Source organism: Canis lupus, chromosome 17 (assembly GCF_011100685.1).
Source record: "Canis lupus familiaris isolate Mischka breed German Shepherd chromosome 17, alternate assembly UU_Cfam_GSD_1.0, whole genome shotgun sequence".
NCBI classification, from domain to species: Eukaryota; Metazoa; Chordata; class Mammalia; order Carnivora; family Canidae; genus Canis; species Canis lupus.
The window spans coordinates 54356277-54376132 of record NC_049238.1 but is presented as its reverse complement, the minus strand read 5'-3'; the positions used below and the strand labels follow the sequence as shown (position 1 = coordinate 54376132).

General features: G+C 46.6%; 1 protein-coding gene across 1 annotated transcript; it reads right to left on the bottom strand.

The window, feature by feature from the left end:
• Nucleotides 1-538: 538 nt before the first annotated feature.
• ATP1A1 (ATPase Na+/K+ transporting subunit alpha 1) lies at nucleotides 539-19401 on the bottom strand. The gene is made up of 22 exons (NM_001389224.1): nucleotides 19297-19401; nucleotides 18533-18592; nucleotides 16514-16717; nucleotides 15613-15726; nucleotides 15203-15337; nucleotides 14945-15062; nucleotides 14232-14500; nucleotides 13559-13757; nucleotides 13171-13280; nucleotides 11228-11362; nucleotides 10769-10961; nucleotides 9292-9467; nucleotides 8175-8311; nucleotides 7233-7383; nucleotides 6477-6645; nucleotides 6185-6339; nucleotides 5513-5636; nucleotides 4540-4685; nucleotides 4295-4425; nucleotides 3926-4027; nucleotides 1349-1440; nucleotides 539-896 (listed from the first exon to the last, which is right to left on the bottom strand). Exons 1-22 carry the CDS (start codon nucleotides 19324-19326, stop codon nucleotides 868-870), a joined length of 2979 nt encoding a protein of 992 aa, NP_001376153.1. The 5' UTR covers nucleotides 19327-19401; the 3' UTR covers nucleotides 539-867.
• Between the last annotated feature and the right edge of the window lie 455 nt (nucleotides 19402-19856).

The following is a 19856-nucleotide window of genomic DNA, read 5'->3' as shown; positions in this document are numbered from 1 at the left end:
TCAGACAAACCTAAGTCTAGGGAAGCTTGAGGCTGTTGTCGTGGGGACCTGAGAAATGGCGAGTGGCCTGCAGGCTGGGACCAGACTGGTGAGAGTTTTATCTCAACCAAGCAACTGAATCTTTCACAGCACGTATTTTGCCATCAAGAAACAGGTGCTAGATATGTTGCCAAATTGAATTTAAATATAGTAAAAATATACTTCATAAATAAAATGTTTTTAAAAGTAGATGCTAGGCAGCAGGTAGACCACTCACCCAGAGGTGGCCCACAGGAGAATGGGTCAGGTAAGTTCCTCTACTAGAAAAAGAGGGTCTGGGCAGTTTCCTCTGAACACTGGTTCACAGACATGAATGTGTCTCCAAATAGCCTAGAGAGCTGATTAAACCAGATGGCCGGTTGGTTAGCTTTGGTTCAGCAGGTCTGAGTTTGCCAGGCTCAGAAGTTCCTGGTTGGTGCTGAGGAAGCTGCCAGCACCGGGATGCGCACTCAGAACAAACATCTGGGCAACAGAAGTGATGAGGCCATGAGACAGATTCCATTATAATAGCCATCTTTATTTGTAAAAATCCAGATATAAAATGTATTCTTTCAGTCTTTCCAAGTTTTCCTTTTTACAAAAACAAAAAGGCACATAAAAACCATCCCCACTGTCATTCCCATAGACGATGTTTTTCAGGCAGCCCTCCCCCCTCCCCCCCATATAGCTACATGCTTCATTCCAGGACGTCTTGCTTCCCCCACATGCTTCGGTGCTTTCCTACCAGGGTAGAGTTCCGAATTCCAAGACTGAAGTACACAAAGAGGGGGTGGGTGGTGGGTGCAAAGTGTGTGGCATGATGCTCCACGACGTGCAGGACACGGGGGTCTAGTAGTAGGTTTCTTTCTCTACCCAGCCTGTATGCAGCAAAGAGAGACAAGACACAGTGCAGTGAGTCCTCCTGGCTCTAGTCACAGTGGGAATGATAGTGACAAGGAACGACTTGGGGGTGACAAAGTCCAGGGAAGGGGGATGGTTCACCCAAATTCAATACTGGACCTCAACTGTTATTTAAATGTTTTTAGAAAGAATGTATTAGTTGGGAAGATGGTTGAGGTTTCTGACCAACTTTCCACCGTATCCTATTGGATTTGTAGTTTAGCCTAAAATATGATTGGTTCTGAAACCTTAATTGAGATCTTTACTCTGGGGATGAGACTGGCTGGACCCAGTTTCCAGCTGGCCAGGCCAGTGGCCTTAGCCAACCAGACTGATCACAGAGGGAGCCCAGACACTTCAGAGGAAATAGAAGCCACAGAACTACGGCCTCTCCCACACCCCTGCTAAAGCTAAAAAGGTCTGTAATTACCGCCAGGGCGTCGCCTGATGATGAGTTTTCGGACTTCGTCGTACACGAAGATGAGAAGAGAGTAGGGAAAGGCACAGAACCACCAGGTAGGTCTGGAAACAGAAGCAGGTAGCAATTTACTTATGAACAGAATTCGAAGGAAAGAGATGATGAACTAAGCCTGGGAGGAGGAGCCACATACAGTCACCGCTAACTACTGAGCCGTTAGCATGGAACACACAGAATGGTCTTAAGAACAGAATGTGGCTCCCTGTGCTCAGGGCCTAGAGGGACTTCATGAAGGAAGCCCCTTCCCACCTTCAGTTTGCTTTTTATAATCTGTAGCGTGAGTTGAGATTTTTTTGTTGACCATCCGACAGCAAACGGACATTTCCTTTCCTCCCTTTCTAAAGTTTAAGAAGCTTGAGTGTGCAATGTATCTATGTCCTGGCACTTGAAGGTCAAGAACTACCAGGTTTATCCACCCCTTGAATTCAGTCACCTGTGTACTGAATCCCAGCGCCAGGGAATGAATAACGCCGGGACCTAACAGAGAGTGGAGGCCTTTGGGAATGTAGCGAGCTGCCGCTTCAGCCCCCAGCCTGGAGACAGGTGCCCCAGGCAGCCTTGGTGGAGGGCTCTGCTTCCCTGACTACCAACGTCTGCAGTCAACACGTGAGGGCGGCTGTCCCAGGGCAGAAGCCTGGCCCTCTCCTCCTCTTCCTGGCGCTAGGCGATCTCCTCCGCAGCTAAGATACGACCTCATCTGACTCAGCCACCCGAAGTAACTAACCCACCTTCCAAATTGGGTAGAACCTGTTGGGAACAAGTGATCTGGTCCTAGCAAAACATGTCCTGAGGCACTATTCCATTTCAGGGTCATGCTCCATCTCAGCCTTTTAGACAGCTAGGTGGTTCTCCTACCCTCCTCTTGACAAACAGTGGCTCAACCTGATAGAATCCAACTTGGACAAGGCTTTGCCCCTTATTGTATACCAGCTCTGTGTAAGGGGCCTGGGCTACACAGTAAGAAAAAAAAAAAATTCCTATAGCCCATGCCTTAAAGATTATAAGCTAGTGGGGAACAGAAATGACAAGTAATACCAAAGAAGGGGTGCAAGTACACCAATCCAGGAGGGTGAGACCACATGGGACAAGCTCCCGGGAAACCAGTCCTGAAGGATTATCCAAACTAGTGGGGTGGGAGGAAGCATCCTTACCAAAATATGTATGCGGGGAAAGAATACTGAATTCACCCAACAGAAGCTTGGATGGCTACAAGAGAAGGCTAGAAAGACCATTTGGACAATAGTGAGAGACCCTAGATGCCAGGCTACCCTTGCACACAGGGGATATCTGTACAGACCCAACAAGATGCCAGGGAGGCTCATGGGGCTTGGCTACTTCAGGGATGGGGTCAGTGGAAGGAGGTGATGGCTACCAGCCAGGTAGGATGGATCTGAGAGCAAGGCTGGGGAGAATTTTTTTTTAAGAGTTTTGGGGTGTATGTGTGGGTTGGGGGATGGGGGGTGTGGGCACAGTGAGAGAGGGAGAATCTCAAGCAGACTCCTTGCTGAGCACAGAGCCCTATGTGGGGCTTGATCCCATGACCCTGAGACCATGACCTGAAATCAAGAGTCAGACAACTAACCAACTAAGCCACCTAGGCGCCCCAAGGGTGGGGAGACTTTTTTTCTTTTCTTTTTTTTTTTTTTTTTGAGACTTTTGAATCAAAAGGTCATGTTACAGGGGTGCCATATTTTGTACTTTAGCATCTTTTAATCAAGTTACAACTGTTTAACCTCAACCAGCTAGCAGATACCACCACACTCTTTTGTTTCAAAAAGCTACTGGAGGGACGCCTGGGTGGCTCAGTGGTTGAGCATCTGCCTTCAGCTCAGGGCATGACCCTGGGGTCCTGGGATTGAGTCCCACATTAGGCTCCCTGCATGGAGCCTGCTTCTCCCTCTGACTGTGTCTCTGCCTCTCTTTCTGTGTCTCTCATGAATAAATAAATAAAATCTTAAAAAAAAAAAAAAAAAAACTACTGGAATTTGCACTTGTGATAAACCTGAATTTTTCACATACAGGGTCTACCACAGAGTCCTTCACTGTGTTTAAAAAAAGGCTAGTCTGATCCTGAGCAAAGACTTAGTGGTCAGCTTCCTTTGGTCTACTCTACTGTGATCTACTTCAAGCCTGCTTCTCCCACCTTCTTCCTTTGAAAACAGAGGATTCCGAGGCCCAAAGGCGGGGGCCTGTGATAGGACACACAGGAACTAGGCAGGTAAATCAAGATTTGAACCCATTCCAAGCCCTAGGCCTCTCTGGTCTGCCTCTAATGACAACTAGACAGTTGCTGAAGGTGGCCTGAGCACTGATGCAGTTAGCTGGTGAGCAATCCCAAGGTACCAGAGCCTGTCTGGCCTGATCCCAGGTAAAGCCTAAGGACACTGGTCAATCCTTCCTAATTTCCAGCCAGAGAAATTCTTGGATGTGCCACCCCAAATTCCTAACAGTAATAGTTACTAGTGCACATCATGAGAGAAGTTCCACTTTTCTCTCACACTTTGCGGAGCTGGAAGAGGAGCAACTTACTTGAGGGGGTACATCCTCAGGGCAACACCCATTCCAGGGCAGTAGGACAGGAAAGCAGCAAGGGCCGTCTCTTCAAAGAGGCCAAATATTAGGATCTTGTTCCTAAAATCAAGGGAAGAAAAAGCTTAAGAATGCAATCAGATGTTTCTCTTCTAATGCTATGTGTTAAAAGACAGATCAAGGTCTTTATGTGTCAGTTGTACTTAGGAACTTGCGGGCAGATGAAAAAAAAAACCCGGAGAATCACATCTTGCTTCCTAAATCTGTTCCAAAAGAGGGGATTTTCCAGAAACTGCCATGTATTGGGTTCGGGGAGTTTAGAGATCACCAAGATGCCTCCCGTGAGGGCCCTGAGTGTCCTCTACTCACTTCATCCCCTGCTGGAAGACTGAGTTCCTCCTGGTCTTACAGATGACCAAGTCAGCCCACTGCACCACCACGATACTGACGAAGAAGGCCGTGTGGCAAGTGAACTCCACGATTTTCCTCTGTTCGTAGGTCTGAAACACAGAAGGCAGACAGGTGAGCCGGCTCTTGGCCTGCATGGCCAGAGGCTGAGTGGCCACTGTCCTCGGGGGGCCTAAGGAGCTCCCACTGTTTGGGCCCTCACTCACCCACTGCTGCCCATAGCTGTCCTCCACGTCGTTGATCCAGCGGTCATCCCAGTCCACTCGGAGGCCCAGCAGGTGGGTCGGGAGGAAGCCGTTCTCAGCCAGAATCACAAAGTAAGTGAAGAAGCCCCCCAAGGCCTGGATCATACCTGCAGGGGTGGAAAAACAATTCTAACCTGATTCCAGGGCATCTGCACATACTTCATCTGAGTGCTGCAGGAAGCCTGGGAGGGGACTTAGGGGCGGCTGTCACTGGTTGAGAGAGGACTAGAAGGATGGAGGATCCCAGGGACATAGCCCTCACTCGGTGCCCTCTTCTCTTTTTGAATCACTTTTTAGAGCTTTAAAAGGGGAAGACACACAGGCCTTACTCTGAAACCCCCGAAACACCCACTGCTATTACATGGTCATGTATCTCTATGGGGGCAGAGCCTTTTTAGGGGGGAAAAACGCATCCCTATTTTTTAATCTCTGATACAACACGACTATTTTCCCATCTCAGTTTTCACACATTCAAAATAAGTGAATTTTCTGACCCAACCCTTCTCCTCCTCCTACCACTTTCAGGACGCTTCTCCTCTGGCCTCTGATCCCACACCACACTATCCTGAATTCCTCAGGGCAAGATTTCGTCCTATGCTCTGGACCTAGTCTTCCTTGTTAAACTTAGGTCTTCCCGGCCAGTAGCCAACCTCTTCTCAGCAACTGTCGACAAGTCTCTGTCCTATTTCTACAACGTTCTTATCTGTTCCATTTTACCCAAGTGTTCACAGTACTACAACCTATTAATCCAAAGGCCTGGGCTGCTCACAGTGGCCTTGCCGGCTTCTCCTGAAGGCCAGTAGGCAGAGCATTTAGGATCAAAGGGCATTTTCACTGCCCACCTGTTAGAGGTCATGTTCCACTGCTGATAGAGCAGGAACCAAGCCCTGGGGGTGGAGAGAGTTGGGGTGCAAGGTCACCAGCAGCAGCTTACCGATCTGTCCATAGGCCATGCTGATCAGCCGCTCATTCACAAGCTTGTCCGTTTTGGGGTTTCTGGGCTGTCTCTTCATGATGTCGCTCTCAGCTTGCTCATAAGCCAGGGAGATAGCAGGAACCTGGGGACGAGAGGCAGGAGTATAAAAGTTGTCAGATACCAGGAAGCTGACACTGTGAACCTTCCATTATAAAGTCCTTGCCCTTTCCCCCTTTATTTTCTTACTTTTTAAAGATGTTATTTATTCATGAGAGATACTAGAGAGAGGCAGAGACACAGGCAGAGGGAGTAGCAGGGACACAGGCAGAGGGAGAAGCAGGCTCCATGCAGGGAGCGGATGAGGGACTCGATCCTGGGACTCCAGGATCATGCCTTGAGCCCAAGGCAGATGCTTAACCGCTCAGCCACCCAGGCGTCCCGCCCTTTCCCTTTTAAAACTGTTTTTCATACCATGAGATGCTATTACCAGTCCTATTAAAAAGGAAAAAAAAAAAAAATCTTCCCTTTCATATGCTGCTATCTGACAAGTATTGACAGTTGCCCTAAAGACTAAGAATGCTGCTTCCTGGGGGCTGAAGCTGTGACGCACACCGGGTGCCACTAAACCCGGTCTGACCAGGTGTCGCAGCGGCGGGTGAGTGAGGGCCTGAAGCCCTGCCAGTCACTTACCATGTCTGTGCCCAAGTCAATGCAGAGGATGGTGACAGTCCCCAGTGGTAGTGGAATGTTTGCAATAATAAATATCAGGAAGGGGGTGATCTCTGGAATGTTACTGGTCAGGGTGTAGGCAATGGATTTCTTCAAGTTATCAAAGATCAGACGACCTGGGAAAGCAAGATTTTGGTTTTGTGTTTGTTTTTTACTACAGAGCTAAAGGGGATGGGCAGGCTAAGAAGTAGATACAGATGGGAAGTATTGGGATGAGTTTTTAGCGAACGCTTTGAACACAGTGCTCTCTCACCTTCTTCTACTCCAGTCACAATTGACGCAAAGTTGTCATCTAGAAGAATCATGTCGGCAGCTTGCTTAGACACGTCGGAGCCAGCAATCCCCATGGCAACCCCAATGTCTGCCTTCTTCAAGGCTGGAGAGTCATTCACGCCATCACCAGTTACAGCCACAATAGCCCCCTGCCAGAAGAAGGGGGATGGGTCTGTAAGAGCCACTCCGTCCAGGGGTGGAGACACAGGCCTCAACTTGCCTCTCCTCACTACAGACCCCGCCCCTTTCCTAGGAGATTCTCCGCAGGCTCAGAACCGACTCAGCTAAGAAGCCACCCAGGTACTATCTGACCACAGAATTAAGGACTGATGATAAACATATCCCCTCCCGTTACAAACAAGGGCTCCTCAAAGCCATGACTTTGGTGAGTGGACCTCTGTACAGCCCCATTCCTGTAAGGTCTTTTCAAGGGATGGGATGACAGTCTCCCAGCTATTCACATCCCCAGTGTAGACATTAGGAGCCTGCACTGCTATTCCAGGTAAGCATGGAGCCTCAGACTCTGGGAGATGGTGAAGACGTGTGTTGTCAAGTGTGTGGCTCTGCTAAGCCATTATCAAGTTCCTCCTCCCTCTGGAGCTTCTTACTGGCACATATGCAGTGAGTCTCAGAAAAGCTGGGCCACGTGTCCAACACCGGCGCTGTGTTTTCACTGGCACTGTGATCACAGAGGTCACCAGTGCCTGAAAGAGCCTGGCCCTGGTCGCCCGCTAACCTGTCTCTGGCAGCCTTCCACAATGATAAGCTTCTGCTGAGGAGAGGTCCTGGCAAACACGATCTCCGTGTGGTACTTCAGAATGTCATCCAGCTGCTCGGAGGTCATGTCTTTCAGGTCGCTTCCATGTACCACACAGGCCTTGGCGTCTCTAGGATCAGGATGGGAAAAAGGTCACCCATGGCTTCACCAGCATGATGCTTATCTCCAAGAGGGGCTGTTTTACACAGAACACTTTGTAAACAACACAAAGCCAGAGGAAGTTTTTCCTCTCATGTAAGAGCTATCGCTATCATCTCCGCAGTATCCTACAGGTTACAAAGCACGTTCATAGGTCTCATCCAAAGACTCACAACCACCTGCAGGCAGCGTACCTGTCATCTTTCTCGATCTTTAGAGAAAACACACTGAAATACCAGGACCAAGTTTCAAAGAATAGACCCAACCCTCTGATAGCCCCAAAGTGGGTGAGCCGCCCCCAACTTTAGCAAAAAACAATACTTCTTGGTTTTTGTTACCTATTTTACTTTACTGTCAAAATTCATTTTTGGTCTGCACTACCTGGACAAGCCCTGGAAATGGACTCGGTGCTAGGTGTTAGGTTGTATTCTTTGTGGCTGACAGCATGAAATTGGACGCTCGACTGCAGAGCGTATGACAAAGGCTCAGCTTCTCAGCTCTGCAAAGTGGGACCACCACCTCCCTTAGCAGGTTAGCGCATCAAGTGCTTAGACTATGTGAGCACATCTAAGTGTTGGCAATGATGACTTGCTCTCATTGAACCTGTCCCCTGGAAGGACAAGGTTGCCTTCTGGAACTGTAGGAGCATTCCCCATTCAGAGCAAGCCTAGAAGCAAACCATCAGAGAGCCAAGCTGATGACTCTCAACTACCACCATTTGCACATTCAAGGCAGACCAGCTTTTGAGCTTCCTTGTCTTACCTGGGGTTCACCTGGCTCACTGGGATGTTGAGACGGGCAGCAATGTCTTCCACGGTCTCATTGCCTTCTGAGATGATGCCTACACCTTTGGCAATGGCTTTGGCTGTGATCGGATGGTCTCCAGTGACCATAATGACCTGGAATAAAAAACAGGGCAATTTAGTGAATGCAGCTGCCTCAGGAGGCAAGAGTAAATATTAAGGATAATTCATCTTGGAATAACAAAGGACAGAAATGCAAACCTAAAAACTGATAAACATTAACTAAAAACATAAATGCCTGTTTACAGAAAGCAACCTCCAGATTTTATCTTAGTATACAATCATGTAAGACACATTGCACCTACTTTTCCTTTTACACAGTCATAGAAGAAAACTCAAATTTACCAAAACTGGCAAAAAGAAAAGGTAAAAATGTGATGCTGACCACACTAGAGGGCAAAGGTGCCACATATTGTTGGTCAGCACTCCCAAACTGGCCTAATTTGGGAAAGCACTGAGTATGTAAAAAGAATTAAAAATCTTGTTACTACTTTTTTGAGCCAATGATTATATTCAGAAGACTACACTTAAGAAGAGAGTCAAAGCGAATAATAATTTTTGCAAAGCTCTTCAGGGCACTGTTACTAACGAGGATGAGAAAGTGGAAACAAATCAGACAGCTAGCACCAAGGGAGGCTAAACAACCGCCCCGTTATCAGTGCATTTGAACAATGTTCCATGACTTAAAAAGATAGATGCAGAGGACACCAAACATTCATTAAAAAACCAGTTAAGTGAAAATGGAGAAGAATGCTACTCACTGCACGAAGTGAATCAATTTAGAATGCAAGAATTTCAAATCTAAAACCTTATGCCAAGTCTTTTTTTGCCCTTTTCAGTTATTGTTTATGTTCCCATTTCCTTTCCCAAAATGTGTTTTCTTTTAAACCCCTCATCTGCTGCTTATGCCAACATTTTAGTACCATGTGGCCTTTTTCTGGTGGTAACCAAAGCTGTAGTGATAAGAAACTAACCCTCCAGGTGAGTAAATAAGCTGGCTATGGGACTCCCATGGGGCCACATGACTAAGCAGGGTACCCCAAGGCACTAAGATGATGCCAAGGACCAGGCACTACCTTAATTCCAGCACTTCGGCATTTGCCCACAGCGTCAGGAACAGCAGCCCGTGGAGGGTCAATCATGGAGATGAGCCCAACAAAGCAGAGGTTCTCAACAGGGAAATTCACATCATCAGTGTCAAACTGGAACCCTTCAGGAAACTGTTCATCTGGCAGGAAAAGGTGGCAGAAACCTGCAAGGAAAGCACGGCGTCTGTGAGCTTGGTGATGCAGGTGGTACAGGAAACAGTAGCTGGTTCTTTGGATTGATTACCTCGGGCTCCACGGTTACTTTGGGAGTATTTCTTAAAAGTCTAGTTTTAAAACAGTGAGGCTTTATTTAACATGTATAGATGCTATGGAATCAGGAAAACCCACACTAGTGACAGAAGCCATCACCACGCCTCCAAGGAAGGCCAGGGCTTCTGAGCATCAGGACCTCAGGGTTCTAGACCTGCCTACTAGGGTACTTAGAACTGGCAAATCATGGAACTGTATTTATCTCTGCTTCTTTCTTTGGAAAAACCGAGTCCCCATCATCTCTGCTCACTATTCATTTACCCAAAATACATTACTGGGTAGCAGGGAGGCCCATCATGCAAAGTACTCTGAGGATAAATACAAAGCAGACACATTCTGCCCAAGGGGCTTATCACATAGTATCATTACCACCAGGATCATGACATTCAGGATGTTCTTGCAATGCTGTAGGAAGGTTACGATGTTCTTTAAAGTGGTAGGAGGTGGTACATGGATTCAGGGAGAGAGAATGCTCCTATTGTGGACTGGTAGACATGGGGAAGCAACACTTGACAGGGATTTTTCAGTGGACAGAGTACTTCAGATTAGAGGAGGGAGCAGGTATGAGCCAAAGTATGGAACCAGGCAATCAGTTCTGAGTCAGTAAGCTAAGTGGAACAGAAGAATTACATCAATAATGTCTTTTTATCTGCCTGCCTGCAAAATATCACGAAGGCCACTTTCTCAATTACATTATACAGTGAGTGTAATGCACCTCTCCTCTGCAGGGACTGACATACTGGGAAGGACAAGCAGCTCCCTAGATGCAAAGTTTACTGTTAATGTCATTTGTGAACTGACGCATGAGCTCCGGTGTGAATTCACAGCCATTCTGTGCCAGTCAGGAAATGGTTTTACTCTTGAAGCCCTGGGAATTAATTTTAATTTCATTAAGTCTGTAGGTCATAGTCATAGCAACAAAGGGTTGATAATAAAGTTCTTCTCCCCGGTTTTTTTTTTTCACCCAGGCAAACAGAACTGACCAGCATGAGACCAAAGATCTAAGTATGAATCAGAAGCAAACCAACAGGATTCTGTTGCTCATGGGCCCAAAACACCAAACACCTCTCCAGTCCTTACTCTTTCCAGGAGAGGGGGCAGATCGAGGAGAATTCTTCCGGAAGGTTTAGGAGAGGTAAGGACACCATGCAGATGTGTACCAGACTGCTGGCCGTGCTGCTGGCCGTTCACATACCCAGCACTCGCTCTCCGAGGCCGCCCAGCTCCAGGTAGGCATTCTGAAAGGCATCCTTCAGCTCCTCATCCAGAGGCTGCTCCTTGCCGTGCAGGAGGATGGAGCTGCAGCGGTCCAGGATCCTTTCCGGAGCACCCTTCATCACCAACAGGTGTCGGGGTTCAGACGTGTTAGGGTTCTTGTGGATGGACAGCTGTAAAGGATGTGGAGGTGTGAATGCCAGTGGCTGAGCGTGGCAATCCGAGTGGGTAGCTCAGCTCACTTACTCCTTAGTACATGTCATAAAAACCACCAAGGTCTCCCATTTCTGAACTTTGGTGTCTCACTTTGTAGCATTACTTTGAATGCTACCAAGAAACCCACTTAAGCTTATAATATTTCAAACAGGAAAACAGCTCTCCTTCCAGCTTCCACTCCTCCCCGCCTGCCCCCGGCCCACCCTTGCCACCGCCAAGCCACCTGGTACTTGTTGGTAGAGTTGAAGGGGATCTCCACAATCTTGGCATATCGATCTCTCATCTCCTTCACAGAACCACAGCACAGCTCGATGCATTTTAAGAGTGCGGACTCTGAGGCGTCACCTGCAACTGCCCGCTGTCAACAGAGACATCTATCTGTTAATCAGCCTGAAACGCTTCACCCAGGCACCAACGAAAAACTGGGAAGTCACCCAGACATATTCTGGTCTCATCAGAAGTGGAAGACAGGGTGGGTGAAGAGGAAGCAAGCCTCCCTCTGCCTCTTCCTCCTCCTCTACCCCACACATCCAGCTTCTGGAATAAGAAGGGTGCCTGAAGGGGTCACTCACTCTTGGGAAGAGCACAACACACTCTTCTAACCTACTTTAGCCTATTTATTTTTAATCTTCCCCCCTGTTGCAAAGTCTCAAAGCCAACACTATTCCCAAGGACATATTTCTGATTATGAATCTGAAAATACCAAGTGAGAGTCCAAATATTTACAGCAGCTACAATTTAAAAGAAAATCCCTTAGGTTCCCAGGACTGGGGGCAAACTGTCTGTGTCAAGGGCAAAGTAGACGGCTTTAGACATAATTCAATTGTGCAAAATTATCTGGGCCTGATTGGTGTGAACTGAAAGCTATTATTAGCTCCAGCAGTCATATAATCAGCTAACATTTTAAGTTACAGCCCACACTTGAGGTAACACATACTTCTATTTTGTGAAATATAGTAGGACATACTAAGAACATTTTTAGCTGTAGCCAACTTTTATATAAACACTTTTAGAATTCTGACATGCAGAAGAGAAAATTAATGCTCACCAACAAAGTAGTTCTGTTTAATAAGAAAGGTGGCCAGGTTTGGTAAGAAATGTGAAATAAGTGGAATCATTTTTAACAAAGCCCGGTTATTAAAGTAGGATAGTTGCATGCCTTTTGAGAGAAGGGAACAGTAGTGTTGCTACTGACATGCCCCCCCCCCCCCCATACTCAGAAATACACCCCACGCTCCCTTTCTGGCACTTTTAAATCAGGAAAGATTTGATACCTGTTGAGCCCTATGCTGAAAGCCTAGAAGATTTCCATTTTGAGGTAAGGAAATACATAAAAATAGGCATCTCAAGTTTTATCCCAGGATACATAACATCCTCCTCAAATGAACACCAATTCGATGCCAAGAACTCTTCCTTTAAAGGATACAAGGGTCCCATCTTCACAGGAGAAGCCACCGCAGTTCCCTCTATAGGAGCCTTCTTGCTCTGACAGCTCGGTTTCTACCCAGAACCACCCCCAGCAGCCTCACCGAGAACAAGCGAGCCCAGAGGGCCTCACACACATCTTCCTCATCCTAAACAACCCTGGGTAGCTATGACCTTTCTGAGACTGTCTCCACCGGACAGCACAGTGAAACCTCAGTCAGTTCACATGAATTCCATGAGGCTGAGCTTATTTTTGCATCATTAGTAAGCAAGTAGAGAACAAATAAGATAAGAGAAATAGCTGAGCTATTTTAAGAAAATAAATGGCTTAAGGGATTTACTGGAATCTACTGTATCCTAATATGCAAATACGATTATCGAGTCACAAAAGCAGCCCTCACCGTCTGCTGGGTTAGAGGAGTATCATACACTCAGAGTGGCAAAACCGGGTTTTATTCATTAGGTTTCTCACGGTGAAGACTGCCTCCCACCTCTGGTCAGTTTTTACTGTATAAGCCCTTTTTTCTGACCTATATGGACCACAAGGTAATCTTAAGTGCTCTGGGATCCCTGGGCAACACAAGCTACATACACAGAGCATCACATGAAGGGTGTGCTACGAGGACTGGATCCGAACGCAGAGAGCACATGCTCTCTAGGGAGAACACTCAGGTGGTGGTTCTTGTGTGTACCTACACCCCCGAAGGTGGCCTAATGGCTAACAGGAATTCCTAGGCATACCTTAAGGATAGGCAGGTTTTCCTGGTTAGCCTGAAACACCGCCCTGTTACAAAGACCCGCAATTCTGGACAGAGCGAGCCAGGTGGCTGAACTCTTATCGAACGAGACACCTGATGGAAGCAGAAGAAAAGAAAAAAAAAAAGATAGGAAAATAATGCATTGAACTTGGTATTAAGGTCCCATCCAAAGTGAAAGGATACATCTCATTTCCCAGCTAATGAAACGAATCAGGTTTCAGGGCAAAGTCAAGAGAAATCTAAAACCCCATACCCTTAACTCTTTTACCAAATGATAAAGACAAACACAAAAAACAACTTAAAAAAAAAAAAAAAAACAGGAAGCAATGTGAGCAGGTGAGGTTGAGGTATGGGGTGGGACCTGGCCTCACCACTCTGATTCTCTGTCGTGTCGGCTTCGTGGATTTGATTGTCGAACCACATGTGGGCAACGGTCATCCGGTTCTGAGTCAGAGTTCCAGTTTTATCTGAGCAGATGGTGGACGTGGATCCCAAGGTCTCCACAGCTTCTAAGTTCTTCACTAAGCAGTTTTTCCTTGCCATGCGTTTGGCAGTGAGGGTCAGACATACCTAAAAACCATTAGGGACCAGATTACCTCAATCTCAGCATTGTATACAGACTCTGGCTACCTCCTAAACATGGAAGAAGCTGGTCTAAAATTAAACCTGTCCAATCATCCTCCAAAGTCTGAATCATGACCAGAATGTGGATAGAGGGCCTTCCCTCCTCCCATAAAGTAAGAGATAAAGAAAAATTGAAAATAGCCAGGATTTACCACATTGTGTTTCCCCGGCTCACCCCCAAATTCTCCCCCTTGGTCACACTGTTGTGGATCATGCAATAAGATCAAAATCTAGGCTTATTCGGGCTTTGGGATGACCATCTTCCATGTAAAAGACATGCTCAGCCTCCTTGCTATCTAACCCCATGCAAGCGAGGGCGATCACACCTGAGCTGGCAGCCGCTCTGGAGAGCACAGTGGTGGAGTCCCACGTGCAGGCTGATTTACTAAGAGCGAACACTGATGTCGCCAAGCTGCTTACCGTGACAGTGGCCAGCAGACCTTCCGGCACATTGGCTACGATGATTCCGATGAGAAAGATGACGGCCTCAAGCCAAGTATACTCAAGGATCAAAGAAAGGATAAAGAAGGACACGCCCAGAAACACAGCCACACCCGTGATGATATGGATAAAATGTTCAATTTCTGCAGCGATGGGAGTCTGGCCTCCTTCCAGCCCAGAAGCAAGTGTGGCAATTCTTCCCATGACAGTGCGATCCCCAGTGTATACAACAATGCCGCGCGCAGTGCCTTAAGAAAGGGAAGGAGAGGAAATTGTACCTCGTTTTATCAAAGAAGTCACAGAACTTGCAGTTGCCTGGCATGGTTAAAAAAGAGACAAACCGCATGTTTTTAGGGGCCAGCGCTTTTGTGGGGTATATGCTGTTTTAAACCAGAGAGACTGGTGAAGGGCTTTCTATCCAGGAGGACAGCAGCTCCAAATGCCACTGGCAGGTCAGCAAAGCCAACAGAAGAGGCATGTCGGAGGCGGGGGTGGGGGGAAGCAGACTGAGAACCCACAGGCTTTCTGAGCCTTCCTGCCAGGGAGTTGACCGCATCTGCCGTGCTTGACCACAGTTGTCAGACAAGGAGCCAATAAAACGAGAACAGAAATTAGGTCTACGGTTTTCATCATTGTTGCTAATGCCCAAGATAAACAGCATGCTATATGAGTAGTGCCGTTAAATGGTCTACCTTCCACGCAGTTCGTTGAGAAGAAGGCAATATTCCTCGTTTCCAGGGGGTTTTCATTTGTGAAGTCTGGAGATCTAGTCTGGGGCTCTGATTCACCAGTGAGCGAGGAGTTATCCACCTGTCCATGAGACAAGAAAGAGGGCTGTGTATGTGGACACCGGGCTGCTCTGCGCACTGTGCCTGAGCCGCGTGTATGTGGACACCGGGCTGCTCTGCGCACTGTGCCTGAGCCACAGGGGGCATCCCTGCTGAACCCACCTTGCAGCCGTTGGCAGATATGATTCTGAGATCAGCAGGGATTCGGTCTCCTCCTTTCACTTCCACCAAGTCCCCGACTACAACCTCCTCTGCGTTGATGCTCATTTTTTCACCATTTCGAATCACAAGTGCTTGCTTTGGAAGCAGAAAACAGTTTACATCATTCAATTAGAGAAAAGTGGTTACAGACAAGGATCGGGTAGTGTTCAAACAAGAAAACCAAATTATAAAAGGATCTCTAATGTGAATTATCTGAGAGCACGACCAGAAGGATTATTCTATTTATACAAGTTACAAAAGCTTGTTGGGAGTTATGTTAGAGGTGGCCCTCTTGTTCCCATTGACTCGGAAACCTCAGCTTCACACTCTCATTTGGGGCTGTCAATGGAGAAGGGCAAAGCGAAAGGTACCTGAGGAACCATGTTTTTGAAGGATTCCATGATCTTTGAACTTTTAGCTTCTTGATAGTAGGAGAAACAGCCAGTAATGATGACAACAGCTGATAGTACCACACCAAGATATAGCTGGAAGACAACAAACAGGTTAGAGCCACGGGCTCTCAGTAAGGAGTTGAAAACATTCAGTTAATTTTTGACAGGTCAAGGCTTCAAAAATAAATATAGGACTCATGTCTTTGAATGTATCTTTCTAGAGACCGTGTATAGGAGGGTCAGGGATGAGGTCACAGAGACCCTTGGTCATAACACTTTGATGGACTTTTGGAAATGTTCTAGATGAATCCCACTTTATTAAAACAAAGACATTTTCAAAACAATTTGTGACTTCTGAAGAATGGCTCCATTTCTGGCTGTACATTAGGGGCCAACATTAAACGCTGTGCTCTGCCATCTGGGTGGTGGCTGGCCCTGGGCCAGGACCTGAGTGGAGCTGCCCATTCACAGCAGGGACAGAAAGGCTGGACATCGGCATGGAAGAGCATCTAGAAAGTGGGAGATGGAGAGAGAAACTGGAAACGAAGAAGGAAGAATGGATGGGCCTTGAAGGCAATGGTTACTGACAGTGCCTTCCCCTTGTGTTTGTTTACCTTTAAAGATTTTTTGAGAGAAAGCAGCAAAATTCATTGAGCACGGAGCCCAACAGGGGGCTCGAACTTATGACCCTGAGATGGTAACCTGAGCCGAAATCAGGAGTTGGGATGCTCAACCAACTGAGCCACCCACACATCCCTTTCCCTATTGTTTAAAACCATCAGCTAACCAGTGGTAACTAGTGGCAAATAAGTGGGTAGCAAAGACCAGGAGGACACCTTACACATACTTGGTAATCTAAGTTAGCAACTACAGAACTCACATTATCATTTTGAGGTTCCTCTTCCGTGGCAGCTTGGATGCCATAAGCTAAGAAACAAAGAATCGCTCCAATCCACAGTAACATCGAGAAACCTCCAAACAGCTGCCGACAGAACTTGACCCATTCGGGAGTGGTGGGAGGTGGGGTGAGGGCATTGGGACCATCTCGAGCCAGGATCTCAGCAGCTCGAGCGGTTGTTAGGCCCTGAAAAGCAGAGGAATATAAGTAAGACACATTGCCCCAGAACACACAAGCAAATACACCTTGATAGCTGGAGGGCCACAGTAATGGGTTCAGGAGGAAAAAAAATTCCCCATGCTAGACAGCCTATGAAACCTGGCAAGTTCTGATGAAGAAGCCCCCTTCCTGGTCCAGGCACACAGCTGCCCAAACTTCCCAAGGAGCCCACAACATCCAGACTGAAATATATATTAAATGGACCAATGGACAGATCAGAAACCAGTCTGATCTAAGCTGAGGTAAGGGACTCATGCCAAACTGCATTTTTGCCAGAACTCAGCAATGTTAACTCATCGAGTCAGCTTTGCAAATTAAGAGCTTTGAGGGTTTTTTTTTGTATATTGGATCTGTCAGGGAGGGGAAGAAACCCTCTCTATACGTCAAAAAAGGAAAAAAAAAATCCCTGTAGGAATCAAACCTGTGAATGGTTTAAGAGCCAAGTTTTCAGTATAGAACTCTATCCTATGGGTGGTAAGTGAAAGGACTATGTGGCTGGGAGGGTTCACACAGGTGCATATTCCAGCTCACCACAGGAACCTGCCAACTTAAAAATATTCACTGAAAAACTCCACAGTACCAACGCCTTGCACTTCTCTAAATGGGCCTTAAGACCAAGATACATGGACAGTACACAGTAGATACAAGGCTCCCATTACAAGGGGGAAAATGTAATTACTTTCATATTATCAAAATACTCAAGTCAGAGTAGAAAAAACAACGACAAAACTAATTTTTGTCCAAAGTAACCATTAATATGTAGTTTGTATTCATGTTATTTTAAATATCTGAATTACACAGGGACTATGGGGAATAGTGAGAAGAAAACCAGGCAGTTAAGGGAGAAATGAGGACTCAGGCCCCTCCTCAAGCCCCTTATGTAACCCTCCCCTAAAGTAGAACTGACACCCAACATCTGAGTGCGCTCTACCTGCTAGGCACTGAGTCCAGTGCTTCCCACGAGTTACCTTCATTCTCACGACAACCCCTTTAAGGTATTACTAAAAATGAGAGGATGCTGTGCTCAGGCAACGGTGATGGTCAGCTCAATGTGGGACTCATGCCTCCCCTTGGAGCCCAGGGCACCCATGCCAGCACGCTTCTTACTTACAATGTCTTGATCATTTACTGAAATAATGGCTATACACTCACTGGCTACCACTCAAGTTTTTCCCCAGACTTTTTACTTTATGCACAGAAATAACCAACTGTGCCCTCCCCCGTTTCCTTTTATATTGTTTGTGTGGCCAATTTATACCCAACTCCCCCCAGATTACAAGGATATAGAACACATACTTGATTGAGAGATTTCAGTTGTGTAAAAAAACAAGTTTCAAATAAATGCTACTAGAATAATCAAGGCTCTGAGATACTGCAAAGGAGCTGGCGGGTCAAAGTGCAAAAGCTGATGTGCTGAAGATTCAGCTCATTGAAATATTCAACTCAATTTCATGAACATAGAGGAATAAAGACAAAGATGTGTAATCAAAAGTCAGGGAAGGAGCATGGCTATGGAACCATTCAATTTCAAATCCTGGTGCTTCCCCTTATTGGATCTCACCTATTCTAAAATGGGGAAAATACCGTCTACTGTCAAAGTTTCAGGGGCAAACAATGTACTAAAGCAGCACACAAAAGCCCAAGCTCTCCATGTGGCACACATTAGTTACTCAGATGGTGCCTGTCATCATTCTCCTCCCAGGGGCTCCAGGGCTAGGCCTGTGACACAGGGAGATGCCTACGGGAAACAGGACTCTGTACAAGTGTGAAATGACAACATACTCGACTCAGGTCTGTTCCATATTTGCGATGAAGTTCATCAAGGCTCAGTTTATGGTCATCCTAAGGGGAGAGAGAAATAAGAATTGAACACAGGACCATGAAAAAAGATTAGGAGAAAGCACTGATGTCATTCATCACTAGTACTACCAAGGCTCAGAAAACGGGCTTTCCTTCAGTGCGGAAGGTGGTAGACTTCTTCCTCCCAGTTGCCTAATGGCTCAGCAACCACACAGCCTGGTGCTGAGAGCCCGTTCCTGGAGGACAGTGAAAGCTGTGGGATGAAGCCCCTTGCTGCCTGCCTCATGACTTCAAAAAAGCCCAGCAGTCTCGGAGGTGGAGTAGAACCTTATCTGCCTTCTCTGATGACCAGGCAGGTTCTAGACAAGCTCTGTCTGTGGGAGCCTCCACAGCTGGAGAGGCTCAGGGTTCTCCCTATGTTTGGTAGAATCCAGAAACAGAAAAGCAAAGGCTCTAATATCAACCACAGTTGCTTCTGTGGACCTTTGGTTATGCCAGGGATTGGGGATGGGGAGGGAGGGCAGTGCGAATAACTTTCCCAATGCTCTAACAGCCTGGAAAGTGAATTTTTTTTTCTTCTACCATTCAGTAAGATCTAGATGATAACCACAATAACTGCTTTTACTTTTAAAATAAATTAAGCCTCTGACTGAAGGATTAGAGGGTGGGGGGAATTAAACAGCCAACAGATAGGATAGAATTAATTTATAAGGAGAACAAAAAGCAACCTGCCTCCTAATACTTACCATAGAAACTTCTTTCTTCAGTTCATCCATATCCCTTTCTTTCTTGGCCTTTTTTTTGTCGCCATGCTCTGAAACGGCCGCAGGTTCATATTTATCACGTCCGACCTAAAGGAAAACGTGGGAGAGGTGAGGTTGTATATTATGAACAAACAGAAGATTTTGGAGCAGGGGATTTTAGCAGTTTTTAGCACATCCAACATTTTGAATATTCAATGGGACAATAATCGCAGAAATAAACATGCATACACCAGAAGCTAAACGAAAGTGACCCTACTATCCCAACTATCAGAAGCTCAAGACATGCCACCTGCACCCGAGGGCAATAAGACCCGTAGAGAACTCATGGCAACCACAGAATGGTCCTGCCAGTCATTTCCATTTGGGGTGAACAGGGAGGGGGCTGTGCTGTCAAATCTCTATATCACAACCTTCCATCTTCTCCACTGAGAGAATGAAATCATCTTTACATTATTAACTGAGAATATAGTGCTCAGTCCTTTGTACTCTGAACCAGACAAGTCTGAGTTAGACTCCTGCACTCTACCACTTATCAGCTATGT

What these genes read in the sequence shown, in the direction of transcription:
- ATP1A1 (NM_001389224.1), bottom strand. Translation starts at nt 19,326, where the DNA reads ATGGATGAACTGAAGAAAGAAGTTTCTATG. An exon ending in TATCTGCCAACGGCTGCAAG is followed by an intron (nt 15,063 to 15,202) that starts GTGGGTTCAGCA and finishes TCTCATGGACAG; the next exon opens with GTGGATAACTCCTCGCTCAC. An exon ending in GCCGAAGTGCTGGAATTAAG is followed by an intron (nt 8,312 to 9,291) that starts GTAGTGCCTGGT and finishes TTTTTATTCCAG; the next exon opens with GTCATTATGGTCACTGGAGA.